At 37.0% G+C, this 27,527-nt stretch overlaps 3 protein-coding genes across 5 annotated transcripts; 1 reads left to right on the forward strand and 2 right to left on the reverse strand.

Annotated features, from left to right (window-relative positions):
• Positions 1-1,244: 1,244 nt before the first annotated feature.
• Positions 1,245-26,346, reverse strand: fmodb (fibromodulin b). 2 transcript variants are annotated; one of them, XM_055167364.2, is made up of 4 exons: positions 26,211-26,346; positions 6,622-6,663; positions 1,839-2,780; positions 1,245-1,457 (listed from the first exon to the last, which is right to left on the reverse strand). In XM_055167364.2, exons 3-4 carry the CDS (start codon positions 2,773-2,775, stop codon positions 1,306-1,308), a joined length of 1,089 nt encoding a protein of 362 aa, XP_055023339.2. In that variant the 5' UTR covers positions 2,776-2,780; positions 6,622-6,663; positions 26,211-26,346; the 3' UTR covers positions 1,245-1,305. The 2 variants fall into 2 exon arrangements, with proteins under 2 accessions (XP_055023339.2, XP_055023338.2); XM_055167363.2 differs by lacking the exon at positions 26,211-26,346 and having other exon boundaries at positions 6,622-6,990.
• Positions 9,107-16,762, reverse strand: mapkapk2b (MAPK activated protein kinase 2b). 2 transcript variants are annotated; one of them, XM_073867633.1, is made up of 11 exons: positions 16,412-16,762; positions 16,096-16,289; positions 12,980-13,119; positions 12,672-12,736; positions 12,493-12,572; positions 10,794-10,920; positions 10,618-10,693; positions 10,405-10,529; positions 10,236-10,321; positions 10,061-10,141; positions 9,107-9,921 (listed from the first exon to the last, which is right to left on the reverse strand). In XM_073867633.1, exons 3-11 carry the CDS (start codon positions 13,117-13,119, stop codon positions 9,778-9,780), a joined length of 924 nt encoding a protein of 307 aa, XP_073723734.1. In that variant the 5' UTR covers positions 16,096-16,289; positions 16,412-16,762; the 3' UTR covers positions 9,107-9,777. The 2 variants fall into 2 exon arrangements, with proteins under 2 accessions (XP_073723734.1, XP_055023340.2); XM_055167365.2 differs by having other exon boundaries at positions 16,096-16,762.
• eif2d (eukaryotic translation initiation factor 2D) lies at positions 16,945-26,867 on the forward strand. The gene is given in 15 exon segments (XM_055167362.2): positions 16,945-17,157; positions 17,445-17,635; positions 17,722-17,805; positions 17,880-17,970; positions 20,329-20,436; positions 20,618-20,898; positions 20,973-21,090; positions 22,279-22,324; positions 22,441-22,547; positions 22,951-23,100; positions 23,183-23,272; positions 25,520-25,615; positions 26,237-26,357; positions 26,445-26,619; positions 26,696-26,867. Coding segments are annotated over 15 exon segments (1,785 nt in total). The 5' UTR covers positions 16,945-17,101; the 3' UTR covers positions 26,767-26,867.
• The last annotated feature ends 660 nt before the right edge of the window (positions 26,868-27,527 follow it).

The raw sequence follows: 27,527 nt of genomic DNA on the forward strand, positions 1-27,527 counted from the left end.
AGTGAGCACCACAAATACAAGCCTCTTTGATGTTTGCATTGTCCCATTCTGCACGTTTAATTGCAGTTTTTTTTTTTTTTTTTTTTTTTTTGAGATTCTGCAGGAATCCCGAAAAACTTTACGGCAGTCCTGGTGCGATTTTCAAAGCCCACGACGCAAGTAGGCATTTTTGACGATACCAAACAATACGCAACTCAATCTGCTGTAATGACTTTTCTGACCCCGACATGCGCAGTGGGAACCGCCTGTGACGTGAACTGAGAAGGGGTCTAAGTTCTTGAAAGTACTAGATCTTAAAAACCACCAAAAAAACAACAACATAATAAAAAGTATGTTTAAAATGTGATCTCATTTTGGAAAATCTTACACAACCCAAAGTTTCCCAACCTACACTATTATATGACTGATACGTTTACTAAAATGATAAAGATACATCATTATTCGTTATTATATATTTTACAGCTACACAGATAGAATCTACTGAAACAATGATCTGTAAACACAATGACTACATTATAACATCAGATATACTGTTCAGAACAAAAGTTAATCGTCAATTAAAAAAAATGATATGCCATGTATTGCTTGGCATACAATTTCTTCTCATGCAGCTAAATGTTTATTTTTACTACATGCCCACCACACTTGTATTTAATATTTCTTTATTTATTCATAATATATGTGAGCCTGTCTTTTTTAATATTGACTGAGTAAGGCCATGTCAAAGATTGAAATCAATGTAAAATCAATGACTTTGAACTTTGATGCTCCAAATCACATAGTCTGGGTTTTAAAGACAGGATCTCATTTATCCCATGCATTTATAACTGGTATCCCCAAGATAGCTATATGTTATTACTGAGTGCCTAGTGTGTTTGTTATTATTTCAGAAGAAACAATATAGATCATATTACAGTGATTTATGAAAATGTCCCTTTAGAATTAGGGATGCACCGATATATCGGCCTATAACAGCATTTTTCCTACTATCGGACAATGGCCGATTGTTCAAAATGGCTAATAATCAGTGCAGATTGACTCGGGGCAGACAAACACACCAGAACTCATGCATCATGAATTGGGCCTCAAGGACGACAGAATTGCAGTTTTTACGTTCTGTACTTCTTGAATTTCATGACAAAATAATTTGAAACAAGGAGTAAAAACAAAACTTGTCATCTATCGGTATTAGCAGATGTCATTCTAAATAATCGAATATCAATACAACATTTATGCGCTTATATCGCCGCATCCCAACTTAAAACGCCTTTTTATATATTGTGAGATGCGATTCACATCAATCGCCTACACATCAATGTTGGTTGCCAGACGCAGACACAGTACAGCTTCAGAAGGGATGTCCTGAGATCTGATTTTGTTGGCATCCATCCGCAGCACACGCAGATTTGAGTAATTGTTGGTGTCCACCACACTGCAGAAACTGCTTAATGTAAACTCTGAGAAATGTAAGAAAAGCAGCGTTATTGTCTCATCCAGGTACAAAGATTGAAGTAGTTGTTAAATGAAAGTGTGAATGAAATGCATCACATAATTGTGCAAAATATGTTAAAACATTTTTTTTTTATGTAAAACTTAATGTATAGAAACATTGATTGTAAATCCCAATAGAATAAATTCCTTAATTTTGTATACATTCAAAAGTGATTGAACTTTTTGCTCTTATTGTTGTATGTTAAAGCTGTTGTATGAATTAAAGCTGTTGCATGCATTAAAACTTCACAAGTCCCTTATTTGATATGAATATATGTGTGCGATATATTATATGTTTAAATGCATTATCAATACTCTTGTGTAACACTTTGTTATTTAACATATACCTTTGATCTTGTTGGCTTGTAGATAGAGATTTTCCAGACTGGTGCTGACGGTGGGAATTTTCTCCAATTTGTTAAAGGACAGATCGAGTTCCACAAGTGTGCTGACATTGAAAACATTGGCTGGGATTCCACTGTTGGTGATCTGGTTGTGAGACAGTCGCACATAGCGCAGCTCAGGTCGGTCTTTCAGAAAGTCAGCAGGGATGCTGGATATACGGTTGTACTCGAGGTAAAGTTGGCTTAGCTTTGCCGGTAAACCTTCTGGAATCTTCCTCAGTCGGTTCGCTCGCAAGTCTAAAAGTGTCAAGGATGGTAGACCTTGAAGAGCGCCGCTGAGGTCTTCAATGGCATTGACTTGAAGATGCAGGGCCGTCAGATTGCTCATTCCTTCGAAAGCGTCAGCTGGGACCGCAGAGATATTGTTGTGATTTAAGTGTAATTCACGCAGGGAGCGAGGTAAACCTTTTGGAAAGCGACTGAGGTTGTTGTTGTGTAGAAACAGACGCTGTAGGTTTGGCAGTTTGGCAAAGATTTTATCGCTGATCTTGTCGGAGCTCAGTTTATTTGAATGGAGGCTGATCCAAGATAAATTCGGGGCATTGTCGAAGACTCCGTTAGTGATGCCCGTGATTTGGTTGTTTTGCAGGTAGACATATTTGATGTGAGACGGTACGAATGGCACGTGCTGCAGGTTGCGGCTGTTGCAGTACATGGCGTAACGATAGGCCGAAGGGCAGTCACACTCCAAAGGACACTCGAGAGGAGAAGAGACATCCTCTGTATTTACAGATGCATGACTGTTTCTGTGACTACGGCCATAACCGTGACTGTAGGCTCGGTTGCGCAGATAGTTCAGCCAGGTCAGAGAGTTAGTCGATTGTGTTGTGGATAAATCGACAAGGTTTGCCAGCAACAGCAGTGCAATCCAGCCTCTCATTGTCACTATAAAAAACATATTGGTGAATTCAGGGTTAACTTTCCACTTGATACACTTTATAGATTTTACAACGTAAGTAACACTGCAACTTGTCAATTTCCATTACAGTACAGCGTAAAAAAGATTCACTCTAAAAATTGTTGTGTCAAAACAACACTATGTTAGTTTAGGGGGCAACACAACCAGTTATTATTGGAACAACACATTTTGTGTTGTCCCTTTTGTTTATTTGAACACAACCCTGCTGAAAAAAACAGCATACCAGCAAGACCAGCATATGTTGTGTTTTGGTGCTGGTTTGCTAGTGAACACCAGCTAAACCAGCATCAGCACCAGCATTAGCACCAGCATCCCATGCAGGTCATACCAGCAAGACCAGCATATGTTGTGTTTTGGTGCTGGTATGCTGGTGACCACCAGCTAAACCAGCATTTACAAACATAATTCCCATGCTGTTTTGATGCTGTTTTTTTTCAGCAGGGAAATGACACATAATGTGTTAAAATTACACATTATGTGTTAAATAGTATAACACAAAAAAATGTGTTAAAAAATAACACAATTTTAACATTTTTAAGTTGAAAATTAACCCAAAAAATTTAAAGAAGCATTTGAGGCGTCAAAAGTGTCTACCGCGTTTAGTTTGCCGCTTGAACATTTTGAGTTTACTCGCTTCATTCGCACGTGAAATTCTAGTCATCAAGACACTCACGCGGAAATTCACTTCATGGGAGGGGCTTCTGCGACTCCGTTCGCTTTCTGTAATCACGTCACTACTAGAGCACGATCCTAATTGGTTAACGCGGCGTGTTTTTTTTGCCAAAGTTCAAGTTTCAACGCGTGGATTAAACGGACGAAAAATGAAAAATGCCTCATTCGCGCCGCAAGACCTCCAGACGTGCGTCAACATGTCTTCACATTGACTTAACATTGAAATCACTCTCACATTTTTATTGTTACGCTACTTAAAACATTATGTGTCATTTTGTGTTGATTTTGTGTTTAAATAAATAAAATGGACAACAACTGTCTGCTTTATGGGGCGGTTTCCCGGACAGGGCTTATCCGAGTCCCAGAAAATGCATGTTTGAGCTACTTTAATTTCTAAACACCTTGTACTGACATATCTGAACACATCTTGTGAAAACTTCTGAAATGTCCTAAAATAACTAAGGCCTAGTCCTGGATTAATCTAAACCCTGTCCGGGAAACTGCCCCTATATCTGCTAACACTTCGTTGTGATGATCACCCATCAGACATTTTACTGACTTATACCCTATAACAGTACTAATCAGCCTGATCTCGCTGGAATTTGTACGTATTGCATGAGTTGGCTAATTCATATGAATTTGTATAAAGTAAATCGTACACTGCAAAAAGATTCCGCAGAAATTACAGTACCACTGGCAGCCGGACGCCAGCAACCCACTGCAAATTCAATTTCATGCCACTTACTGGCAACAGTTTGTTCAAAGTTAAATGAACATTGAACATGAAAAAGTCTTTGTCTTACAGAATGGAAATATAGGGCGGCGGCCTCGTGCAAAGCATTCTGGGAACCAAAAATCCTCATCAACCGTTTTCATTTTTTTCCTTCAGATTTTGTTTCCCAGAATGCTTTGCTTGAGGTCGCTATTTTATTTTTACTCTATTAAGACAAAGAATTGCTAATGTTTAATCTTCATTTAACTTTGAACAAACTGTGGCAGGCAATCAACATAAACTAAAATCCACAGTAAGTTACTGGCAACCAGCTGCCAGCAATACTGTAATTTCCACGGAATCTTATTACAGTGTACAAAACCATCTGTTTGAATTAATATGAATTAGCCGCCTTGTAAAAATACGCATGAATTTCCATGATATTGTGTTGGTATCAATACATGAATCATTCCCCCCAGTTTTTTGTGATACTGTTATTGCGTTATGCATAATCAAATAAATGTAATTTTTATGATCTTGCTTCATTTAGACCACACAGTTAAAAGTACACGTTTACTAGTAGGATAAACAAATACAGTACTTTTGAAGTGAGTGGGTACCGTGAACTGTGTGCTCACCATCATTTAGCAAAACATCTTCTCTTGTGTTAAACAGATAAAAGAAACTCATACAGGTTTAAAACAACATGAGGGTGAGAAAATGACAGAATTTTCGTTTTTTTTTTTTGTGTTTTTGGTGTACTATCCCTTTAATGGAATGTCCCCTTTTAGTTCGAATGACAGCATGCACTTAAGCTGTCATAAACTCCACAAAACATGATAATCCATCTTATCCCGGCAAAATTTGATTATGTACCTGCCTCAAAAGAATCTTGTGATTTAATGGTGTGACCTTTGTAGTTAACACAAAACACAATGTTTTGACACATTTTTGTGTTATGCTATTTAACACATTATGTGTCATTTTGTTTTGATTTTGTGTTCAAATAAATTAAAGTGACAACACAAGTTGTCTTAAAAGTAGCACAAAATGTGTCGTTCCAATAATAACACAGAGATGTGTTTGGGATACCACATTTAGTGCGCTCACAGATTGTGTTGTTTTTAACACATCTGTTTTTTGCATGTTCAATGTCACAGATTATCATACATTTTCTTAATTTTACATAATTTCTTTAACTCTTTCTCTTATTCTAAATACTATACACTGTCGAAAAAATGCTGTCACTGGGACGATACCCTTTAAAAAGGTCCTAATATGTATTATTATGTACAGTTACCTTTGAGGTACTAATATTCACCCTTTAGGTGTTCTTTTTCAAAGGGTACCGCCCCAGTGACAGCTTTTGTACATTTTTTCTGCAAGTGCAGGTTTAGTGTGGTCTTAGACTTTTGGACCACATTGTACATAGAAGACACATGCTAACATTTTACCCAGAAACATTTATGCATAGACACATAAAGAGTTTATTCAATCCTAACATGAGTTTTCATTTATATACTATCATTACAATGTAATCATCATTATTTGTACATGGCGGCTGTTCTAGTGAGATCAGGTTATCATGCAGATTCTCTCAGGTCTGGGCAAGTATGCAATGTGTGTGTTTTTTCTTTTGTCTTTGTTCAAAAAACAGAGAGTTTAGCAAATGAGAGAATTTTGCCTGAGGGACGTTTACAGACTTGAAGATTGAATAATTCAGCTCTTAGTACTGATAACAGATTTACTTTTGGAAATGATTCAAAAACTAATCTTTATTTTATCTGTCCTTGTTTGAGCAGACATGCTTTGCTTTGATTAATGCATTTTGTATTGATGGACGGATAAATAATTTTTTTTAAACTCATTATAGGACAAATTCAGAATCATCTATCCATCGTAAAAAAAAAAATTCTCTGATTGTTAATAATTATTTGATAACCATGCCATCTATTGTAAAGTTTTAAAGCATATTTACTTAATAATAATTTTATATCTTTAGAAAAACTATATATGAATCCGTAACAACCTACCTATAGTGAGAAACTAGTGCACAATTAAATAAAGCAAACTAAATTTACATTAAAAAGAGAGAAACCATTAAAAAATGTGTTGCTGTGACCCTGTATGTAAAATCCAGGCTAAAGTCTTATAACCTAATGATGAGATTGGGAGCATCAAAGTTTGTCAATCTTTAACATAAATAAGTCAATATATAATAAAAATATCAAGGTTATATTTTAAAGAATGTTCTTCACATAATGTAGGAAAAAAATTAACTGGCTTTATACAGACCGAGTTACATTTAAAGGAAGACAAAAATAAACACTTTTTAGTCAAGTACTGTACATACATCTCTGAACAGTCAAACCTTTAATTATAATCTATTGGGCTTTATAATAACTAAAACATTAAATACATACCTGTGTTTGTAGTCTTTGCAATTTTTGTTTGTCTCTGCAATACTGGAAAACATTGAGAGAGGATAAATAAAAATCTTGAAAACATGAGTAAATTAAAAAAAGATATGAATACATGTCATAGCACACAGACTTCATGTTTCCTAAATGAATTACGCATGCATTAAACATACATTTAATGGAAAACCAATAGTAAAACACATTTATGCAAGAAAACACATGAACCATACCTTGAAGATCTCTTAAATGATCTCAATCATTTATCGATCCACGCCAATAAACCAGTACAGTTGCACAGCTGCCTTCAATGTATAGCCTACTGTATACAGTGAACCTTTGTGTAATTCCACACTAACATGTTTTCCTGTGTTCTGTGCCTTGAGGCGGTGTGAATATAGGTACCATGTGTGAGAAGGGAAAACATCTGCAGTTTAACAGGTCTGCCTCATGGATTCTTTCAGGACCGGACCCCTGCATTATCACTATCTAACACAGACAGTGGCGTCACTGGAGGGGGGGATTGGTGGGACAATTTTATGGGCCCCTAAAGATCATTTCTATTAGTAGTAACATGGGTGTGGAAGAGGGCCCGACCACATATTCTTTCATATAGGGCCCAAAATTCAATGCAATTGAACGTCTCAGTATAGTAACCCATTATAAACCACTGACTGTAAGTTTCAAAAGAACTTGCTGAATTGAATGTGTTGTCCTTACTGTTGTACAAATTGCAATCAAGTTATAAAAATACTAACACAGCCTTTGTAAAAGACCATGTTGTTTTTAATGACATTATGATGGCAGATAAATGGAGAAAACAGTCATATGGAGGCAATTATTCTTCTCTTTAGCTCATGAGGGAAAGTGCAACCACCAGCCATTTCTTTGGGTTATTGCCGACTACTTAATTTTTAAAGGTGAGTTTATTGTGATGTAATGTGTGGATCATTGGTGGATCAGTTAGCTGTCAATCACAAAACACTCCAGCGAGCTTTCATACCCAGCAAACAATACAAACATAACAAGACACTAATCGAATGCCAAAGGGCGTAAAGGGTCCATATTATGCAAAATCCAGTTTATACAAGGTGTTTTGAAGATAAATGTGTGTTGGCATTGTGTGAACACAACCTACCGAGCCCCTAAGGTGACATTGGAGTAAAAAAATCTAAAGTTTAGTTTCATGTGCTCACGTGAAAATTTCATGTGCTGACGCAAAACCTTTATGTGCAGAATTTTTTTAAGTTTAGTTTAAACGCGGTAAACTAAACGCGGTAATTTCATGTGAGCACGCGAAACTAAACGCGGTAGTTTCACGTGCACATGCAAAACAAAACTTTGTTTAATTTTTGCTCCATGTCCCTCCCCTTAAGCCGCCTTTCCACTGCACACGAGTCACGACATAGGGAAACGACAGTCAGAGTTGTCCCCCTAGTGGCAGTCGTAATGAAGTTTCAGTTTAATCGTATATGGCTTCATTCTAATATGTTTACCATGGTGAAATAAATAAATAAATGAACGCAAATGAATGAAACAGTAAACAGCTAAGCATAGCCTATATGACAAAGATTGCAAATATTTTTTTGGAGAGAACATATAAAGACAAGATTAAAATAATAACGTACACAAATTAAATCAATAATGTATTAATTATCAGTAATCAAAAGTGTTTTTTAAGGATTCAAGTGTAACTAATAAAGTTAAACCAAAAGGATTAATAATTTTCACCTCACACACAGTTTGTTATTGGAATACAATGAAAATCATAACTTCCGGTCGGCATATCGCATGCGGTTTAGTCGCACAAGTTCAAATTTTTTAACGGATCCAACGCTCAAAACGGATCCGATATTTACGCATCCGCAGATGGTCGGCAGCTCACGCAGCCCCTTTGCGACTCTCCATAGGAAATGAATGACTTCCGGCTTATCGGCCGTCGTTTGTCGTGTGCAGTGGAAAGGCGGCTTTAGGGCTCGGTTACAACCATCCTACAATGAAAAAAGTCCACCCACTTAATCTTTATTAACCACCATTTATCTAAAGCAGTCTCTTTTTGCCGTTTTGATTATCTTGTTAATGTGATGTCACACTGATGAAGCCCCGCCCACAGCAAATGACTGACTGGTTAATTTTACCCAAAAGCTTTTCTAAATGTTGAAATGTTAGCACGTTGTATAGCACTAAATGCGGCTAAAGTTACTATTGTGCCAAACTTTACTCGGACAAATCAGCCGAAAGCAGTAGCTTATTTGCATTTAAAGGTACAGACATAAAACAGCGCTTTTTTACTCCTGCCCAAATAGGGCCTTTTTATACATGATGTAACAAGTGATCTGTGGGGTATTTTGAGCGGAAACTTCACAGACACATTATAAGCACACCTTAAGTTACATCTTGTAAAATGGGCATAATATTGGCCCTGTAAAAAAATGTAATTCCTGCAACATCCCAACAAATAAATATTATCAATTAAAATCATGGCCAGTCATTAAGTGCACAGTTTATTCAATTCATTACCTAGATTAGACTAAATATGCATTTAAAAGTAATGAAAGACTTAAATGTTTCCTGAGGTAACATCTCTTCACTCTTTACAGAAGATTTCGACAGGGTGCTGTATAACCAACTTTGGTGCAGACCTTGGAGGATAAACAGTAAACAATAACATACATGAAAAGGCTAAACGTTTTCATATATTAAATAAAAAAGGTAATCTTTAAAGGTGCAGTGTGTAATTTTTAGAAGGATCTCTTGACAGTAATGCAAAATAATATATAAAACTATATGATCAGGGGTGTGTAAAGACCTTTTATAATGAACCGTTATGTGTTTATAACCTTAGAATGAGACCTTTTTATCTACATACACAGAGGGTCCCCTTACATGGAAGTCGCCATTTTGTGCCACCATTTTTCTACAGAAGCCCTTAACGGACAATTGTTTTTACTAAGTTGTCTCTGACGATGACATGTTTGTCTGGTGATGGCTACTGTAGCCTCTCTATGTGTTTCAAAAGCGAGGGGTGAGCAGTGGACTAAGCCGTTGGTTGCAATTCGCAACCTCACCGCTAGATGGCGCTAAAAATGTACACACTGCACCTTTAAGATTTTTTAAAGATTGTTTAAAATTCCATTTAATGGTCAGTCATGTATATGTTTGTCACTGTTCTTCTGCTTCTTTTGTTGCAGTTGTCATTCTCTTTCTTCTCTTTAACAGAAGAGGATTGGATGAGTCTTTGATCGCTTTGATCTTAATTTGTTCATAGTCCACCCTTATGGTTGCCAATGCATTAGTCATCTCCTCCTGTGGATACACATAACAGACTTACCAAAAAGGCTTACAGAAATGTTCAACAATTAGCCTGTGAGTTCAGAACATCACACTAGACTTTAGCCTGGATTTCACAAGCAGGGTCACATTTTTTGCAGAATAATAAAATTACCTTGATCTGGTCCCAGACATGACTCTCTTCTTTAAGTACTTGGCTTGTGTGTAGAGGTGTCTGAGGGACATTCATTGAATTCTGTACATTTAGGAAAAGAGAAAGGCAGTAGAGTTATCCAGATTAGACATCCTGTTAAAATTAGATAACAATTACATGAAATTCCAATGCTCACATTGATCCAAGAATGATTCATAAACTCTCTGATGGTCATTCTCTCTGTTGGATCAGTTTTCAATAACTGGCGAATGAGTTGCTTTGCTGTAAATAGTAAAGGTCATTTCAACTGTACGCAATGATGTTTGTGATGTTAAAAAACTTTTATAAACTATCTTAAAAATTACCTTCCTCAGACACGGCTGACCATTCAGGCCCAGAAAATTTGTACTGGCCGTTCCGAATCCGATTCCTCATTCCTGGGGAGATCGGCAAGCCGTGGTTTGAGTAGAAAGGCGGATAACCACACAATCTACCAAGAGGATAAGCAAACAATTGTTGATGATTGTGATAAAACACATTAGACACTCGTGTCATATTTGATTAGCATTAAAACTCACAGCAGATACATGATGACTCCTAATGACCACATATCACATGACTTATCATATTTCTCTGGACCAAGCACCTCTGGGGCTTAAAATAGAAAAAGGTATGTTTAACACCATTTTATCATGGCGTCATTAAAATCTAATGACTGTTTTGTATTGTAATTTCATTTGACTTGTCTGCTTACCCACATAGTAAGGTGTGTAGCATGGGGTGGTCAAGCATTTGTTAGTTGTGGTTTCTTTAGCAAATCCAAAGTCTGTAAGCTTGAGCTGGGCATCTGGCGTCTTTGATGTATACAGCAAATTCTCTGGCTATCAGTTAGAGAAAGAAAGAACCCAGTCTGACCATTTAAAACTACAATTAATGTAATATGGGTAAAAATTTAGCTTCATGATATGCAATGCATTGCAAAAAATCCCAATTCAGTAGTTCTGCCTCACTGCATCTTCATATTAACCTCAGTAGTGAATCTGTATAAAGATTAATGGTGTTCTTTAAAATTAGTTGTAAAAATGCAAATTCAATTATTAAATTGTCAACACTTTAAAAATGGCTGGGCTATTTTTGACCCATAATGGGTAAATATTGAACATATCAAATTGGTTCATTTTTAACCCATCATGGGTTCATTTTGAACCCAGCATGTGTTCTGTCCAATATTTACCCATTATGGGTCAAACATAACAGAGCCATTTTTAGAGTGAAGTCGAATTTAGGTCAAAGAAAACTAAACATCATTAAATTTTTAACATTGCAAATTCAAACAATTATAAAACAAACAATTACAAAGTCTGATGTAGGGTTGCATGATATTAAAGAAAATGTGCTATGTGATAACTTGCTAAAAGAATTGATATACAATATTCAATATGATAATGTTTAAATTGTGTAAAATAAAATTAATTAAAATAATCAGCCTAAAACTTAATTATTCTAAAAATCATTATTGCAAACCATTGTGCTATGCATATCTTGGTATGCAAATTGCGATATTTTAATAATTTCAATGAATATTGCAACCTTTGTATTATGTCTTAAATAAAGACGTACATACATTGGTCAATAATCGGTATCGGATGATAAAAACAATTTCTCACACTATCGGCGAATAGTTTAAAAACAACCAATAGTCATGGCCGATATATCCTGTCAATCAAAAGAGAACAGGAAAATGCAATGAAGTAATACAGAGCCCCTAAGGTGACATTGGAGTAAAAAAATCTAAAGTTTAATTTCATGTGCTCACGCCAAACCTTCATGTGCAGAATTTTTTTAAGTTTAGTTTCACGTGCGTGAAACGTTCGCGGAAACTTTTCACGCGAGCACGCAAAACTAAATGCGGTAGTTTCACGTGAGCATGCGATAGTTTCACGTGAGCATGCGAAACTAAACTTTATTTAATTTTTGCTCCATGTCCCCTTAGGGGTTCCATAAAATTTGAGCTCTGTGTATAGAAAATGTAAAGAAACATCACTAGTTTATTGTTCAGTATTAATGGTCATTATATGAATGAATAACATTCAGAAATTGTAATCATCAGAATTTAGTTATAACGCAAGTAAATATAACCACCAAACTATCAGTATCGATACTGGTATAGGCTATCATTATTTGCGGAAAAATTTAATATTGGTGTTAATATTTCTAGTGTCAACTATTCGTAAACCTCAGCTAAGTTTTAAAGATATCTTCTTACTGTTCTTTAGTTTTATGTGTGCTGTGCTATACATTTAGGGAGACGGTTTCATATTTTTTTCCAAATTCACCAAACATGATAACATTGAGAGCTGGAGTAATCCTTTATGGGTTTTTCAATAATAATTTTTAATAAGCATATAATGCGCTCTGCTGATAAATAACATTGGTTGTGTACAGTAGCTTACCTTGAGGTCTCTGTGTGCAATGTTAATACCATGCAGAAACTCAACAGCTTCTCCAATATTTCTCATGATTTCAGAGGCTTCTACATATGGAGAAGAGTAAAAAATGAGAAATATTAAGAAATTAAAAGTTTAAAATTACATGTGAGTGCGTGTTTTGATGAGGCTGAGGGGTACTGTACCTCTTTCAGTAAAACCTTCATCACCATGTTCCTGTATTCGACGAAAGAGTTCTCCTCCCTCCAAACTGTTTAAATAAGAAAACAGTGACCATGTTGCCATAAATGCTTTTAAAAAAAGCGTACAGGCCCTGTAAAACTGTGCAGGCCTTCAACGGATTGATTTGCATTATTTATTAACAGTTTTACAACATATTTCGTGGTTATAATGAGGTAACTGTATAGTGGAAACTTGCCCTTATTTTACTATAGACACATCATCTGAACGATCTGTGTACAATAAGTTGGTTTTGATAGGTCAGATTAGTTACCATTCCATGATGAGAAGTAAACACTTTTTCCCTTGGTAAAAGTTGTCAAAGACATCTGCAATTTGTACAATATGTGGACAGGCTGATGCTCTGCAGTGAAGCTCTACTTCTCGTCTGGCTTTAGACGTCTCATGCAGCATCTGAGAGCAGAGGAACCAAAAGACTGATCAAATAAAACACTTTTAGCCTATATAAATGAATCTATGTAATGTAACTGTGCATTAGCTAAAGACTAACGCACCAGTTCTGTTTTGTAGAGAGGATGTGAGGGAAAAAAACAGCTCATAAACATGGTCGGAAAAGCACTTATGCTCTGATGCTGTGGTTTTTATTTTTTTGTATTTTATAACTAACTACTAAAGCAGTGGTTAAACTCTAATACAATTTAGTGTGCCACCAAAAACCAGTTTAATATAACTCTAATGTAACACAGACTGTGTTACATATTCAGTAGTCAACAAAGCTGTCCACCACCCTATCAGTTTCTCTTCCTCAAGTTAGCATTTTGGCACATCTATTAACCTGTTATCAATAATTATATACATGTGAATATTATGTGCAATTTTTCAAAATTTGCCTCTTATTTGTTACCGTTTTATAGATACCTTCTCTTTTTGTACTGTATATGCTCCCTCTGTGTTTTCCCAGATTTCAGTGCACTACTGTAAATTCCAGTAAAAAACATGTTTTGGCAAGTAAAGGCGATTTTGGTTTTGATCCTGGATCCTGATGTTTTGTGAACTCATTTCAATGGCATTAACTGGATAGATGATGACAGAGACAGAAATTCAGGGAAAATCCCTAAACACTTCTACAGCAGACAGGAAAAATCCAGGCTTAAAGGTGCAATTTGTAAGATATTTGCAGTAAAATGTCCAAAAACCACTAGGCCAGTGTTAATTTGTCCAGCTGATCAATATCTGTAATGTTTTCAACTACTTGTAAACCGTGAGAAAATTTCCATTCAAAACATTGACACGGGGCAGTGCAGTCTCCTGTCAATGACGTTAATATCCATGTGACCCTTTGTTACCGCCTTTATTGACGTAAAAACCACATGACAACAGTGGTCGAGTTCGAAAAATTAAAATGGCGGCCAAGGAAGCGACTGGAGCACAAATTTAGTGTAAATAAACGTATATTTTCACTTTTTACACATTTTAATTGCATTAGTATTGTAGTTTTCAAATATGTGATTAGTTATCACAAAGGCGCTCTCTGTTTATATTTCAAACACTCTGCCTTTGAATTGCGTCCGAAAGCCTTTCTCTGAGCGGCCTTCAGGCCTCCGAGTCCGAAGTCATGTCCTCATGAGGCAGCGAGGCCACAAGTCCTCACTGCCTTGAGTTTTCGGACGCAGCCAGTGTCGTGGACAAATGCGGAACTATGCGTTAGCGACTGTCGGGCTACGCACTTGCTTATGGACTTATGGATTACTCTTTACCGTCTGCCGCTGGTTGTGTCAGCAAAGACAGCTCATGTAAGCGTACGGGCCAACCAAACGACCCAAGAAGAGTTTGGAACAAAACGAGAGTAAGAATGAGGATCAATTTGGTGTTGCATTATCTGGATGGAGAGAGCTTCACGACAACATTTAACCAGACAGAGATGCTGATCTTGCTTGTGTTTTACACGACAGGTGAGTTGTTTTGATTTGTAACCCTTCAAAAATCGTATGCTATTATATTGATCACAACATTAGTGTGTAGATTGTAATCAGCGCGTCTTCCCACGGATGATATGCACATCAAGAGGTATTGTACAGCAATATAAATGGTCATTTTAAGACACTTCACAATAAGATTTGTACTGTCAATATATAATGTGAAAAATCATTGTAGATTGCAAGTTGAAAAAGTAATTCTGTGCTGTGTTAACCATCGAATTTGGACTAATACTGTAACATCTATGACTAAAAATGTTGTTTTGAACATCACATATAAACTTACATAATGAAATAAACGATGTCATCAAACGTAACATTTATAATACTCGATTACCTTATCCGTCAACGTGATTTCTCGTTCGCGTCTGATTGATGGCCATCAGCGGTTGAGTTAAAGACTACAAATCCCATAATTCCACGCTGCTTCAGAGTGTCATTAAACAACGTCATTGTTATTGATTTGATCTGGCGCCATCTAGCGGCACAGATAATACAAATTGCATCTTTAAAGTACAGAATTAGGCACTACTTTTATTTTTGAAAGCTGTGTTAGATTTGTATTTTGTAAAACACTATACATTGGGGGTTTTAAAAGAAGTTAATTTAAGCAGATTTCCATCACCCGAATTCCACCTTTTCTGTAGAATGACCCATCTCTTTCAGGCATTGCAGGTGTTTTTTATGATAGCAAAAATGTCAAGCTCTGGCCAGCCATCTCCGTTTCTGACTCAAACTATAAAAGTAACTCAAATATTAATGTGTACATTTATAAAGTAATGCTGATTTACTTGTTACTTCAGAAAAGTAATATTTTTACGTAATGCCCTTTACTTGTAATGTGTTACCCCCAACCCTGTTTATACGTAACAATCTTGTTTATTTCTTTTATGAGCAATTTCAGTAAATTGGAAGTGAGTCTTCACTGTTGTTTGTGAGGGAAATTTAAACTTGTTCAGCAAAGAACCCAGCATTTTGTGCATATAAAAAACAACATGAACATGTAGTGAATCATAAGTTATACAGAAATAGTGGGATAATGTTTTGTAAAACAATAATATATTTGTGTGTTTTCAAAGAGAGGATGTGTGTGTGTGTGTGTGTGTGTGTGTGAGAGAGAGAGAGAGAGAGAGAGAGAGAGAGAGAGAGAGAGAGAGAGAGAGAGAGAGAGAGAGAGAGAGAGAGAGAGAGACCCAGATAGCAATGAGTCGGCGGACCACCGGTGGTGCTCTGGCGGCAGTAAGCGTCATAAGGGCGTAATCGCAAACAGGTCTGACGGCGGACTGCCGCCAGGGGGACGCACCTATAGCCGACAGCTTGGGGCTGGCGGCATATAGAAGCCATGCGGATATTTTTTGCTATCTGGGGAGAGAGAGAGAGAATGTTTGTATTAAACATTGAATAACAGATCATTAGCAAGGAATTTATTATAAATAAACAATAAATAGCCTACCTTTAAGGCATATTTCTCGCCACTTCTCTTCTGTAAAATCGCCCAGACCTTGCCGTTGATGCCCAACCCGAGCAGTTGTCCAGTGAGCTTATACTCTTCTGTTATGACAGTCTTCTTTATCTTTACTGTGCCTTTAAGCGCAGACTCTTCAATCTCTTTCTTCTCATCAGAAATCGCTGAATCATTTTTATATTCTGTATCATTTAACATAACGGTGGTGTTTATCTCTTCCCGTGCAACAGAAAAGACTTAAGAGCAGCTTAGCGGAATTTAAAAGGATCCAATTAACAGGGATGGGTTAAATACTTTTACTTACAGACTTTTGCGTCGCTTTGAAGGTTGAAAGCAGAATGAAATTTGTCTGTTAATAATAGCCTGCACAAAATATATTTACCCATAAGCTGGTTTCTTCTATAACTGATTAAGTAACATGACACGAGCTTTAGCGCTACTCTTCAGGGGAAAAGCACCTGACCACACAATAAATAAATTAATAATTTAACGCGATAATAGTTTCCAGTCAAGTAGTGTGTTAGGAATAAGTTAAAACGAAAATAATTTTAGTAGTATATCTAAAAAGTAAGTAAAATACATATTATTTTTTCTACAGCTCATAATGACGATTTTATTAACATCCTCACAAACCGTAAAATTTGCATATAAAACAACATTATTAGCCTGTAATCTTATCAGTTGTTACTGTCTGACAGAAATACGTGGATTTAAACTTCAATTTAATTTAACAGTCAAATTTGTATCAAACAAAAGGCTGGCTGGCTGTTTTGAAGTTGCTAGTGTGCTAGTGTGGCGGTCGCTTCGACAGGCACTGATGGTTTCCGCTCGGTCTTATATTAACGTTGCACCTGCATGCCGCTTACAGCATAACAGTAGATTGAAATATTCTGATCATGTTGTTTTATAATATAGACACGTGAAAGCTAATATATATATATATTAAGGTGTTTTAAACAACTTCTTTCAAATACGCAATCATCGGAATTTCAGGATGTTTGCCAAAGCGTTTCGTGTGAAATCTAACACGGTTGTCAAGGGATCTGACAGGTATTAATAACGTTAGATGAAATCAAAATACTTTTGCTAAACTCGCCCTTTAAAGACTTTCAGACTTCGTATTAAATAATATGTATAATTAAGATACTGTGTGCTACTGCATTGGAGCATTAAGCACAATATATGTAGTTGTTAAAATACATTTTAATATGGATTTATTAAAGCTTATTTACAAAGTGTCCCCCTGACTTTACTGAATCTCAGATTAGTTGAAGAAATTTTTAGTTATTACAATTATTTTGTCATGCATGTTATTGTGGTTTTGTCTGTTCATACAGGAGAAAACTCAAAACAGATATCTCCACTGCTTTCCCTTCATTATCAGCGGAGGATGTTAACCAGCTTGTCCCAAATAAAGAAGAGCTGAATATTGTGAAGATTTATGCACATAAGGGAGATGCAGCCACTCTGTACGTCCTTCATAAAAATCCCATTTTCTTTCAGCTGGAGAAACAGATTTTCCCTACAGGTGGGTCTGTGTGTGAAAACTCGTCCTAATCTTCTTTCTGATATTTAAATACTGTATTCATTTCTCATTGTCTGTGTTGTGCTCAGTGTACACACTGTGGCGATTTCCTGACATGTTACCAGCATTCACCACGTGGCCACCTGTCCTACAGAAGTTAGCTGGTGGAGCAGGTCAGCATCTTTGGGATTTTTGACAGTATTTTGTGTCCCACAGAATGTGTGTCTGACTTATATCTCTTCTGCAGATCTTATGTTGCCAGGTGTAGTGGTATCATCTAGTGGCCTTCCTGAGGTAAATCAAGGAGACTGCTGTGCTGTCAATCTTGTGATGAACAGGTACTTGCCTCATTTTACCCCTATGTGTGTTCTTCGGCTACTTTACACGACAAAGATGCAGTGAAAAAAAATGGAAACGTTTCCTTTCTGTTTTAGAAAAACTTCATATACACGAATCGCGACAACGCTGTTAAAAGATCCGCATTTGCACGGATTCTGAAGACGTCTAAAAAGTATTATGTGTGTCAGACTAGTAGATGTCAGTAGATTCCAACGTGATACATCACAACTAGAGGTCTTTACGGGTCCAATTAGAGCCAAAAACCCGAGGTCCGACCCAAGCGGGTTCAGGTCTAAAAGTTTCACCTGTGCCTTGGACACGGGTTGGGTATAATAGTAGCGGCATCGGGTCTCGGGTAATTTAAAATGAATGTGTTTTTGCCGAACAGACACGAGCAGACCCCACCTATCCTGCGTGTGTGCATCGAGTCCTTTTCCAACCCGTCCTCTGTTTGCCAAGAGCGCTTGGGACATTGTGTAGCTTGCGTTAGGTTAATGTGCCTTTCACATTCAGGTCCAATCAGGTTAAAAAAATTGCTGTCGGGTCGAATTCGGGTCTAATTTTGTCGTATTTGTCTCTGGTCAGGTCTTTCTTTAAAATAAAATTGTTTATGCACGTCAGGTTTGGGTAAAATGTGGGTAATTTCAGGTTGGGTACATTTCTTTTGGAGAAGACCTCTACATCAAACCACCAAACCCTTCAGTTTATTTGTGGAAACCATGCAAATGGATCAAACGGTGATGTGTTTGATGTCATTTTACTTATTGTTTCATTCTTCTGATATCATTGCATTTGCATCACCACCAGTTGTTCAGCAAACTGAGATGCGAAGCACATAGAGACAATGCGCATGCACTGAAATAGACAGATTTGCGTATTTAGAATTTATAAAGCACATAATAATGTTTCATTAAAGGCGGGGTGCATGATCTCTGAATGCCAATGTTTACATTTGAATCACCTAAACAAACACGCACCTACCCCAATAGAATCTGGACCCTCTTTTGATAGACCCATCCCACGCATACGCAACCCAGGCAATGATGTCGGTTAGCAGACACGCCCCTTACTGCTGATTGGCTATAAGTATGTTTTGGTAGTCGGCTCGACTTTTCTAAACCCTGCCTTTAAGGTTAGAATTCATAATGCTTTATAAAGTATAAAGGTTGGGAACCATTGCTGTGGCCCACCATTGTTGTTTTAATTATAATCACGCTGCCTATAGACTGAATTAACACGTGTGTGACGTTAACGTTATCACAGATTTGCGTTCATGTAGGTTACACTGCGACAAGGCGTCGTCTTCAAAAATGTGTGTATATGGCCCCTTAGTCGTGATATAGACATTTTAGTCAATTAATTTTTTTCATTAATTGTTTATTAGATGACAAAAAATGTATTTTAAGAGTAAAGGGCGATTTATAGTCGTGCGTAGGTCCTACGGCGTAGCAGCGACGGCGTAGGTTCCGCGTCGGTTTTCATTTATACTTGTGCGTCGCCGTCCGCGTCGACGTGCAAACACACGCGAAATCGCTGGTTGGCAGTAATCACTCGTGTAACCACAGTAGCAGCAGAAGTCGTCACAGAAGAAGAAGCTAAGCAAGTGAAACCCACAAACAAAGAAGAAATAGCAACTTGTTGTGTATAATTTGAGAAGACCAGCAATGATGGAAGTAAATAAACAGTGACTTATGTTGCAGTTTGAGTTAAATCACTCCCCAACTTGGCTCATCTTTGTTTTCACCGTCTCAAACGGAAATACCTATGACGCAGTTTTTTTACCTGACGGGAGGGGTTCTGGTGGACCAATCACAGCGCTTACGGTCCGCGTAGAGCCGACGCGCTGTTAGAAATTTTGTGAGGTGCGCGTCAGCCTACGCAGAGCTTACCCACAGGCTACGGATAGCCTACGCCGTAGCTACGCCGTAGGACCTACGCACGACTATAAATCGCCCTTTAGAAGTTGTGTTAGAAAAGTAAAGTTGTATCTGTGGCTACAAGCACTCCCTCTGTGTCACATTGGTTGAAAAAACAGTAAACCGAATTCATAACACCATTTGTTGGGCTAGTCTTGGAGAGGCAATGTTTTATATGTCACAGACTTTATACAATTTGTCAGTATGTAGGTTTCCTGCGGATCAAACACACAACATTTGTGGTGCTAACACAGTGTTGTACAAAAACTGAGCTACAGGAACACTATAGAATCAACCTACAGACGGCTTTAGCTGTTTTAACATATAAGGATGAGATAAAAGATGAGATTAAATAAATAATATATTAATTTATATGAACTTGTTAATACATAAACTTGTCTTGGTGCACTTCTGTTTAGCATGTGACTTTTTGTGTTACAGGGCACCAGTTGCTGTTGGGACAGCAGCCATGTCGAGTGCTGCGATGAGGAATAGTGGGATGAAGGGAAAAGGAGTGAATATTTTGCACACCTACATGGACCAGCTGTGGTGAGCTTTGCATTTACATTATAAAAAAAAAAAATTCTGACACTGGTCTTTTATATTTTTCAATATCCCTTGCGGCTGCTTTTTTACCTTGGTAAAGTCTGTTGTAGACACCCTCGTGCACAGATGTACACAGACTCGCTGTTCTCACTTAGACATTTTCTTTTGTGAAAATTTTCCACAGGGCATTTGGAGACAAGTCAAATCCTCCCGTTATACCGGTGACAGACTCTATGGCACAGGTGGAGACAGAGGAATGCGAGGAGGGAATGACAGTAGACGGGCAAGCGAGTGAAGGACAGGACAACCCTGAACCTACAACAGTTGAAACATCTTGTCAGAGCATGCAGGAGCTTACACTGACAGAGCAAGACGCTCAGGTGTTGAAGGATGAAGAACTGGTTGATGATGATGAGGAGAGAGAAGACACTGACGTAGAAGAAAACGACTCAAGATCCCCACAAGGTGAAATGCCAAACTGCAAATGGTCGTCCTGTTTCATGTCAGTCCCGTGTGTTAATCTTTATGTCTTTCTGCAGAGCAAATGGATGCGCTATTGTACCAGTGTTTCCTTCATGCACTTAAGACTAAAGTAAAAAAGTCAGAGCTCCCCCTGCTGACCAGCAACTTTCTGCGCAACCACATGGTGTCCTGCTGGTAATTTTCCTGTTGCTGCTTACATGTTAAATGTTAAAGTCAGTAGCTCCGTTTCCTTTACTTTTTAAATTAAGCAAATTGACATTGCGAATTGAAAATACGGCCCATGTAAACATGTCAATTTCGCAAAAACTCCAATATATCGCAAAAAAATCGTATACTCTTGAGGTGGTTTTTCAGGCAATTCGAAAAAGATTTATTTAGCAAAACTGCAATGGAAACAATTCAGTCATTTACACGGAAATTCGCTTCATTGGAGGAGCTTCTGTGACTCTGCTCGCTTCCTGTAATCACGTCACTACTAGAGCAAGCTCCTGATTGGTTAACGCGGCACGATTTTCCAGGAAAGTTCTGATTTTTGAACTCGTTTCCAGCGACAATGCTCAATTTGTGTCATTCGCGGGTCAATTCGCATCATTCACGCTTAAATTCGCGTCATTTTCGCGAACGAGACCGATTCGCGTCTACCTCGCTAAACGCCTCATGCTACGTACACACCAAACGTGGGGCATCACGTTACTCGCTCTAGATTACTCGCGGGATTTAACTTCGTGTCATGCGAATGTTTTCGCTTGTGTTGAATATTTTCAACTTGGCCGAAGACGCGTTTGAGGCGAATAGCGCGGTTTTGTGGCAAACGCACCGCCTATAACGCGTCATTCGTATCGCCCCGCGCGAGGATGCGGCTGATCGCATCTTTGCATTGACTTTGTATGTAATCTACTCGCGCAAATCGTTGAACTCGCATCTGGTGTGAACCCACAGTCATTTGCACAGCCAGACCTCCAGACGCACGTAAAGGCATCATTACATTGACTGAACATTAAAATCACTCGTGCTTCACGCCTATACCTCGGCTGGTGTGAACGCAGCATAAGTGGCTTTCCGTGCCAATAATGTTTGGATAACACTCCTACATTTCTTTTGATTAAAAATAATGTACTCCAAGAAACACCTATATATATATATATATATATATATATATATATATATATATATATATATATATATATATATATATATATTATTGCGAGAGGAAAAACTATGTTTCAGTCGTTTTTAGTACCGATATTCGATTACTAAAAATGACAGCTGCCGATACGTACCGATAGTTTTGCTTTTAACTCATCATAACTGTTGCAAAGGTGTACAAAGTGTTTAAGAAGGTTCTCCATATTTTCTCCACAGTCCTAGATGAAAGCATATTGATATCAAGAAATCAAGTTATAAAAAGGTACTCTTCACACGTATTTTGTCGTTTCAGTTTAATTCAGATTACCTGTATTGTCACTTGATTTATGAGTCTCAACTTTTTGCTCTCTTTCTCTATTTGATCCTGAACCAATGCAGCTGTCTAAGTTTCTGCAGTGCATGCAGCGAGAACACAGTCTGGTTCAGGTGAAGGAGTTGAGTAAAGGTGTGGAGAGCATTGTAGAAGTTGACTGGAAAAACCCTGAGTATGCAGTGCTCTGTATTAAACTATATCCCTATTCTCATTCATACACTATAATGCAGTACTCATTGCAAGGCCCACACAGAATCTAAGCAGATTTATAGGCCTTCATTCATAAAGCTTTGTTCATGCTTTTTGCATGTTTGTTTAAATATTCTGTCTAATCATTCTGTTTATAGAACTGTACTATATATATATCAATAAAATCAAAACAAATTAATTTTTTAAAAATGTTGTGGATTTTGTCTGGGCCTACTTTTATCAAACTGCTGGTAATAAAATTCAAATAGTCCAAACACTATAGTAGGATATAACTCCAAGTTATTAATATGCTGTACGACATTTAAGATCCTTCACCACAATGTATTGAGAAATCTAAAAAGAGCTTTACTTCATACTTTTTTCAGATTGTCCTCCTTCAGAACCCCAGAGGATTGTGGGCAAGAGTCTGTGGAGGAGGGTGGAGCTTGTGAGGTCTCATTCCAGCCCCCTGAAATCACACCTCTGTACGGGGTCACTGCACGCCTGGAGCCTCTCTTTCAGGATGCCCGGAAAAGGTTAATGAGAGGAAATGTTCTGTGTGTGTATTGTTTTGAGTTTTTTCCAAGTTTTTTTTAAGCATGTGACTTTGTTTTTCAGAAAGGGAGCGACTCTAAAGGCCAGTGAAGTGAGGAATATCATCATAGATTATGTCAAGAAATCTGAACTTGTTAATGAAACTAACAAAAAGTGAGTTTGTACATAAATCAATTACTTAAAGGGGTCATGACATGTTTTTTTTTTATTATTTTATTATGTTCTCTGAGATGTACTCAAAATTTTACTCAAGTTTTAAATAATTTATGACCTATATCACCCTGTTTTTCATCTTCTGATTAAGAGCGGCCCGGCTCTGTTTCCCGCCCACTTCTATGATTGACAGCCTACATGCTGCGGCTACTACGCAATTTGACTACAGAAACAGCTTCTCAATGGTCTTTATAAGCACATTGTGTATTTATTCATGTCAAAATCAGCGTATTTCTAAGACATATGCTCTCATTTATATTAGGGCTGGGCAAAAAAATAGATTTTTCGATTAATATATTTTTTTACGTGGTCTATTCAAAATCAATTCTCAAAGAGCAGAATCGAATTTTTTCTTTCATATTTATTTCCGCAAACATTGAACGTAAGATTAACGTTAATCTATTTACTAGTCTTCTTCACTAGATGTCACCCTCTTTTTTGCCTTCCACAATGTTACCAAGGAGCGAGAGGCGAGCCTGTCATTCATTCATTCAGTGCTTTAAATGGCGGTTTCAGGTGCTTCATCGACGGTGATGCCACCTACACATAAAAAGTCAGGGGTATGGAAGCATTTTAGATTTCGCAAGCAGACGATGATGATAGTGTTGTGGCTTTTAATTTCTTTTTATTAATTACCCACTTGTAAACTGATCCATTTGAGTCACTCCTTGACTTTCAGTCACTGAACACCAGTGGGCGGTGTCAACGATACGATAATGTGCTATGTCTTTCTCTGGGGCAGAGATGGGGGAGACTGACGTGAATAAAAATTAATATATCTATATGTACGTCAATAATCCAGTAATCCAAAAGATTACTTAAAAGGAATACTCCACTATAATAAAGAACCTAATAATTTACTCACCCCCATGTCATACAAGATGTTTGTGTCTTTCTTTTAGTCGAGAAGAAATTACGTGTTTTTTTTTTTTTTTCAGGATTTTAATGGACTTTTTTGGACCTCAGCAGTTTGCAGTTTCAATGCAGTTTGGAAGTGCTGTTTCAACGCAGCTTCAAAGGGCTCTAAACAATCCCAACCAAGGCATAAGGGTTTTATCTAGCGTAACGATAAATTTTTTTTTTTTTTTAAACCACAAATTCTTGTCTTGCACTAGCTGTGTGACGTTACATATTACATAATCACATCGAAAGGTTAAATATGCGCGCTATATATGTGAAACGCACACTTGCGGACTATTTTAAACAATAAGCTGAAACAAAGACATTAATTAGTATCATTCCACATACAACAACGTCATCTTATCCACACTGAGAAGACATGATTACGCGATATGTAAGGTCGCACTGGCGCATCACACGGCTTGTGCAAGATGTAAAGATGTGGTTAGAAGTGTGTATTTTATATTGTTTTTTGGTAAAAATGACGATCGTTTTGCTAGATAAGACCCTTATGCCTCAGTTGGGTTCGTTTAGAGCAGTGTTTCCCAACCAGGGGGTGGGGGCCCACAGGGAGGCCCTCAGCAGATTTCAAAGGGGGCCTCAAGATGACTTAAAATTATACAATTGGATAAAACAAGCATTAAAATAAGCTAAAAAGGCCATTTTAGTAGCAAATATACATCTGTTTAGTCATTCCAAGCTTTAGTTAATTTTATTTGGAAAAAAATTTAGTGAGATGGGGGTCTTCAAATATTGCTGTGGGCAACTAGTTGGCCTTGAAGTGAAAAAGGTTGGAAACCACAGGTTTAGAGCCATTTGAAGCTGCGTTGAAACTGCCATTTTGAGCTTCATTGAGGCTGTGGGCTGTTGAGGTCCAATAAAGTCTATTAAATTGATAAAAATCTTGGAATATTTTCCTCAAAAAACTTAATTTCTTCTCGACTGAACAAAGAAAGACATAAACATCATGGATGACATGTGTGTGAGTAAATAATCTGGATTTTGTAATGAAAATGGAATTTTCCTTTAAATGCTTTTATTATTAATACATTGCAGAATATATTAATGATACCAAGACCTGTTATATGTCAATTGATCAAGGCAAAATTGATTGCTTATGTCATGACCCCTTTAACTTCTTTATGCACTTTTTACTTCAGAACAGTTTCACTCTCTTTTCTATGTTAGATATAATTTCTGTCTACCATTTACTGTGTGCTTTTAGTCTTTTATAAGTATAGATTTAAAGTGTTAAAATTGCATTACTGTTTTTTTTTTGTTCATCAGCTATGTTAATATTAACCCTACACTTTGTGACTGCTTACTGGAAAAATCAGAGTACCATGATGTAGAGACGCTGAAGTGGGATGATCTCATAACCAGGTATACCCTATTTCTACACCAAAACAATCATGTGCCTCATATGGAAGAGCTTTTCCAAACAGTACTTTCATTGTATAGCCTTAGTAAAGAATCCATTTACTGTATTTCTGTACTGTATTTAATGACACGGGCTTCTATTAGTCAGTTAACAATCCAGCTGTGTGTAATCGCTAACAGATGGTTTAGAGTAACTTTATACTATATTAGATTTTTACATTTGCTGAGGAAAATATGCCTTTAAGTAAGTGCTGGGTCTTATTCGTGTGGTGTGTTAAGTTTATACATAGTTGCTTATTTGGTAAATATCTATGATATTCTGGTCTCTAAATACTGCCTCATTCAATTTAAGTGTATGTGTAAACATTACATAATGTATTGGGTATCATGAACTTAAATTTTTTACATCATATATTAATCTGGGTTTAGGTAATTGTTAATTACTAATACATTTGTTCATAGTAAATGCATTATGGACAAACATAAATTAATAAATGTCAAACTGTATATGTATAAATGAATGTTGACCATATATATATAGGCATGTTAAAATATTGCTTGATATGTTATTACATTAACTAATGTTAATTGATTGAACCTTATTGAGATCTTCTGTGTGTGCAGAACACTAAGTAAAATGCAGGCATGCCATGAGGTGCTGTTTCCAGGTCAGCCTCCGATGGTTAAGAAAGGTCAGATGGAGCCCATAGAGATCACTGTAGCTTCCAGGGGCTCTAATAAGAAGGTATAAAGTCATGCATATAAATATACATGCAACATCTGTATATATAATAACAATTGTTCTGTCATGTTCTCATGCTCATTCTCTAAGGTTACAATTATTAAAAACCTGGAGGCGTTCGGTTTGGACCCAGCTGTGGTGGCAGATATACTCCAGCATCGGGTCCAGGCCAGCTGCATCCTCCAGGATTCCCCGGGCGTTAAAAACAAAGTTCTGGTGCAGGTCCAGGGAAATCAGATACAACATGTTAGCAAAATTCTGCTAGGTATGGTGCATCACAACAAGACCTCTAATTATTTGCAATTTTTTTCTAGAACATCACTGAACATTTTTTCTTACAGATCAGTATCACATCCCACGGAAATATGTACAAGGTCTTGACAAAGCTCCTAAACCTGGGAAGAAGAAATAGCAGACATTCTCACATCATATAGCTATTTGTTTCTGTAACATATAGAAAAACTTTTGGTCATGCCAAACCGTCATTTCCGCAATAAAGCAGTTCTCATTTCAGTCTGGGTGAATCTGTGAATTTAATCATGTTATATACCCATGGAAGTTATTTTACAGACAGACGTATTTGATTTGCTTAACATGTACCATAATAGACCCTGAACCACAAACCTGGTCATAAGGGACAGTTTTTGGAAATTGAGATTTATACATCATCTGAAAGTTGAATAATGAATGTATTGTTTGTTAGGATAGGATAATATGTGACATACAACTATTTGAAAATCTGGAATCTGAGGGTGCAAAAAATCAAAATATTGAGAAATTTGCCTTTAAAGTGGTGCAAATGAAGTCCTTGGCAACACATTTTACAAATGATAAATACATTTCTGATATATTTACGGTGGAACATGATCTTTACGTAATATATTAATGATTTTTGGCATAAAAGAAAGTCTATAATTTTGGTATTTTTGGATGATGGTTTTGTGGTCCAGGGTAACATATTTCAAGTATATTGGTAATTATATAAATCCAGGTACATTTGGTGCCTAAAGCAATTTTTCAAATGGTGGTCTTGGTGGTTTTTATTATTTTAAGTAACAGAACTGACTAATTTGGACAACAGGAAATCATGATTTTCAGCTATACTTTTGACCTTTTTTTTTAAAGAAAATATTACACCAAATTATCAAAAATAAAAAATAAATTCGAGAAATG

Source organism: Misgurnus anguillicaudatus, chromosome 5 (assembly GCF_027580225.2).
Source record: "Misgurnus anguillicaudatus chromosome 5, ASM2758022v2, whole genome shotgun sequence".
In the NCBI taxonomy this organism is placed as follows: Eukaryota; Metazoa; Chordata; class Actinopteri; order Cypriniformes; family Cobitidae; genus Misgurnus; species Misgurnus anguillicaudatus.

Excerpts from the sequence above, each read along its gene's own strand:
- fmodb (XM_055167363.2), bottom strand. The coding sequence starts at position 6,706 with ATGTTTTCAAGATTTTTATTTATCCTCTCTCAATGTTTTCCAGTATTG. Across the intron at positions 2,781-6,621 it reads TGCAAAGACTACAAACACAG|TGACAATGAGAGGCTGGATT; the intron begins GTATGTATTTAA and ends TGTTTTTTATAG. Across the intron at positions 1,458-1,838 it reads ACAAGCCAACAAGATCAAAG|AGTTTACATTAAGCAGTTTC; the intron begins GTATATGTTAAA and ends TACATTTCTCAG.
- mapkapk2b (XM_055167365.2), bottom strand. The coding sequence starts at position 16,305 with ATGTTAAATGATACAGAATATAAAAATGATTCAGCGATTTCTGATGAG. Across the intron at positions 13,120-16,095 it reads GCGAGAAATATGCCTTAAAG|ATGCTGCATGAGACGTCTAA; the intron begins GTAGGCTATTTA and ends CTCTGCTCTCAG. Across the intron at positions 12,573-12,671 it reads TGAAGGTTTTACTGAAAGAG|AAGCCTCTGAAATCATGAGA; the intron begins GTACAGTACCCC and ends CTCCATATGTAG.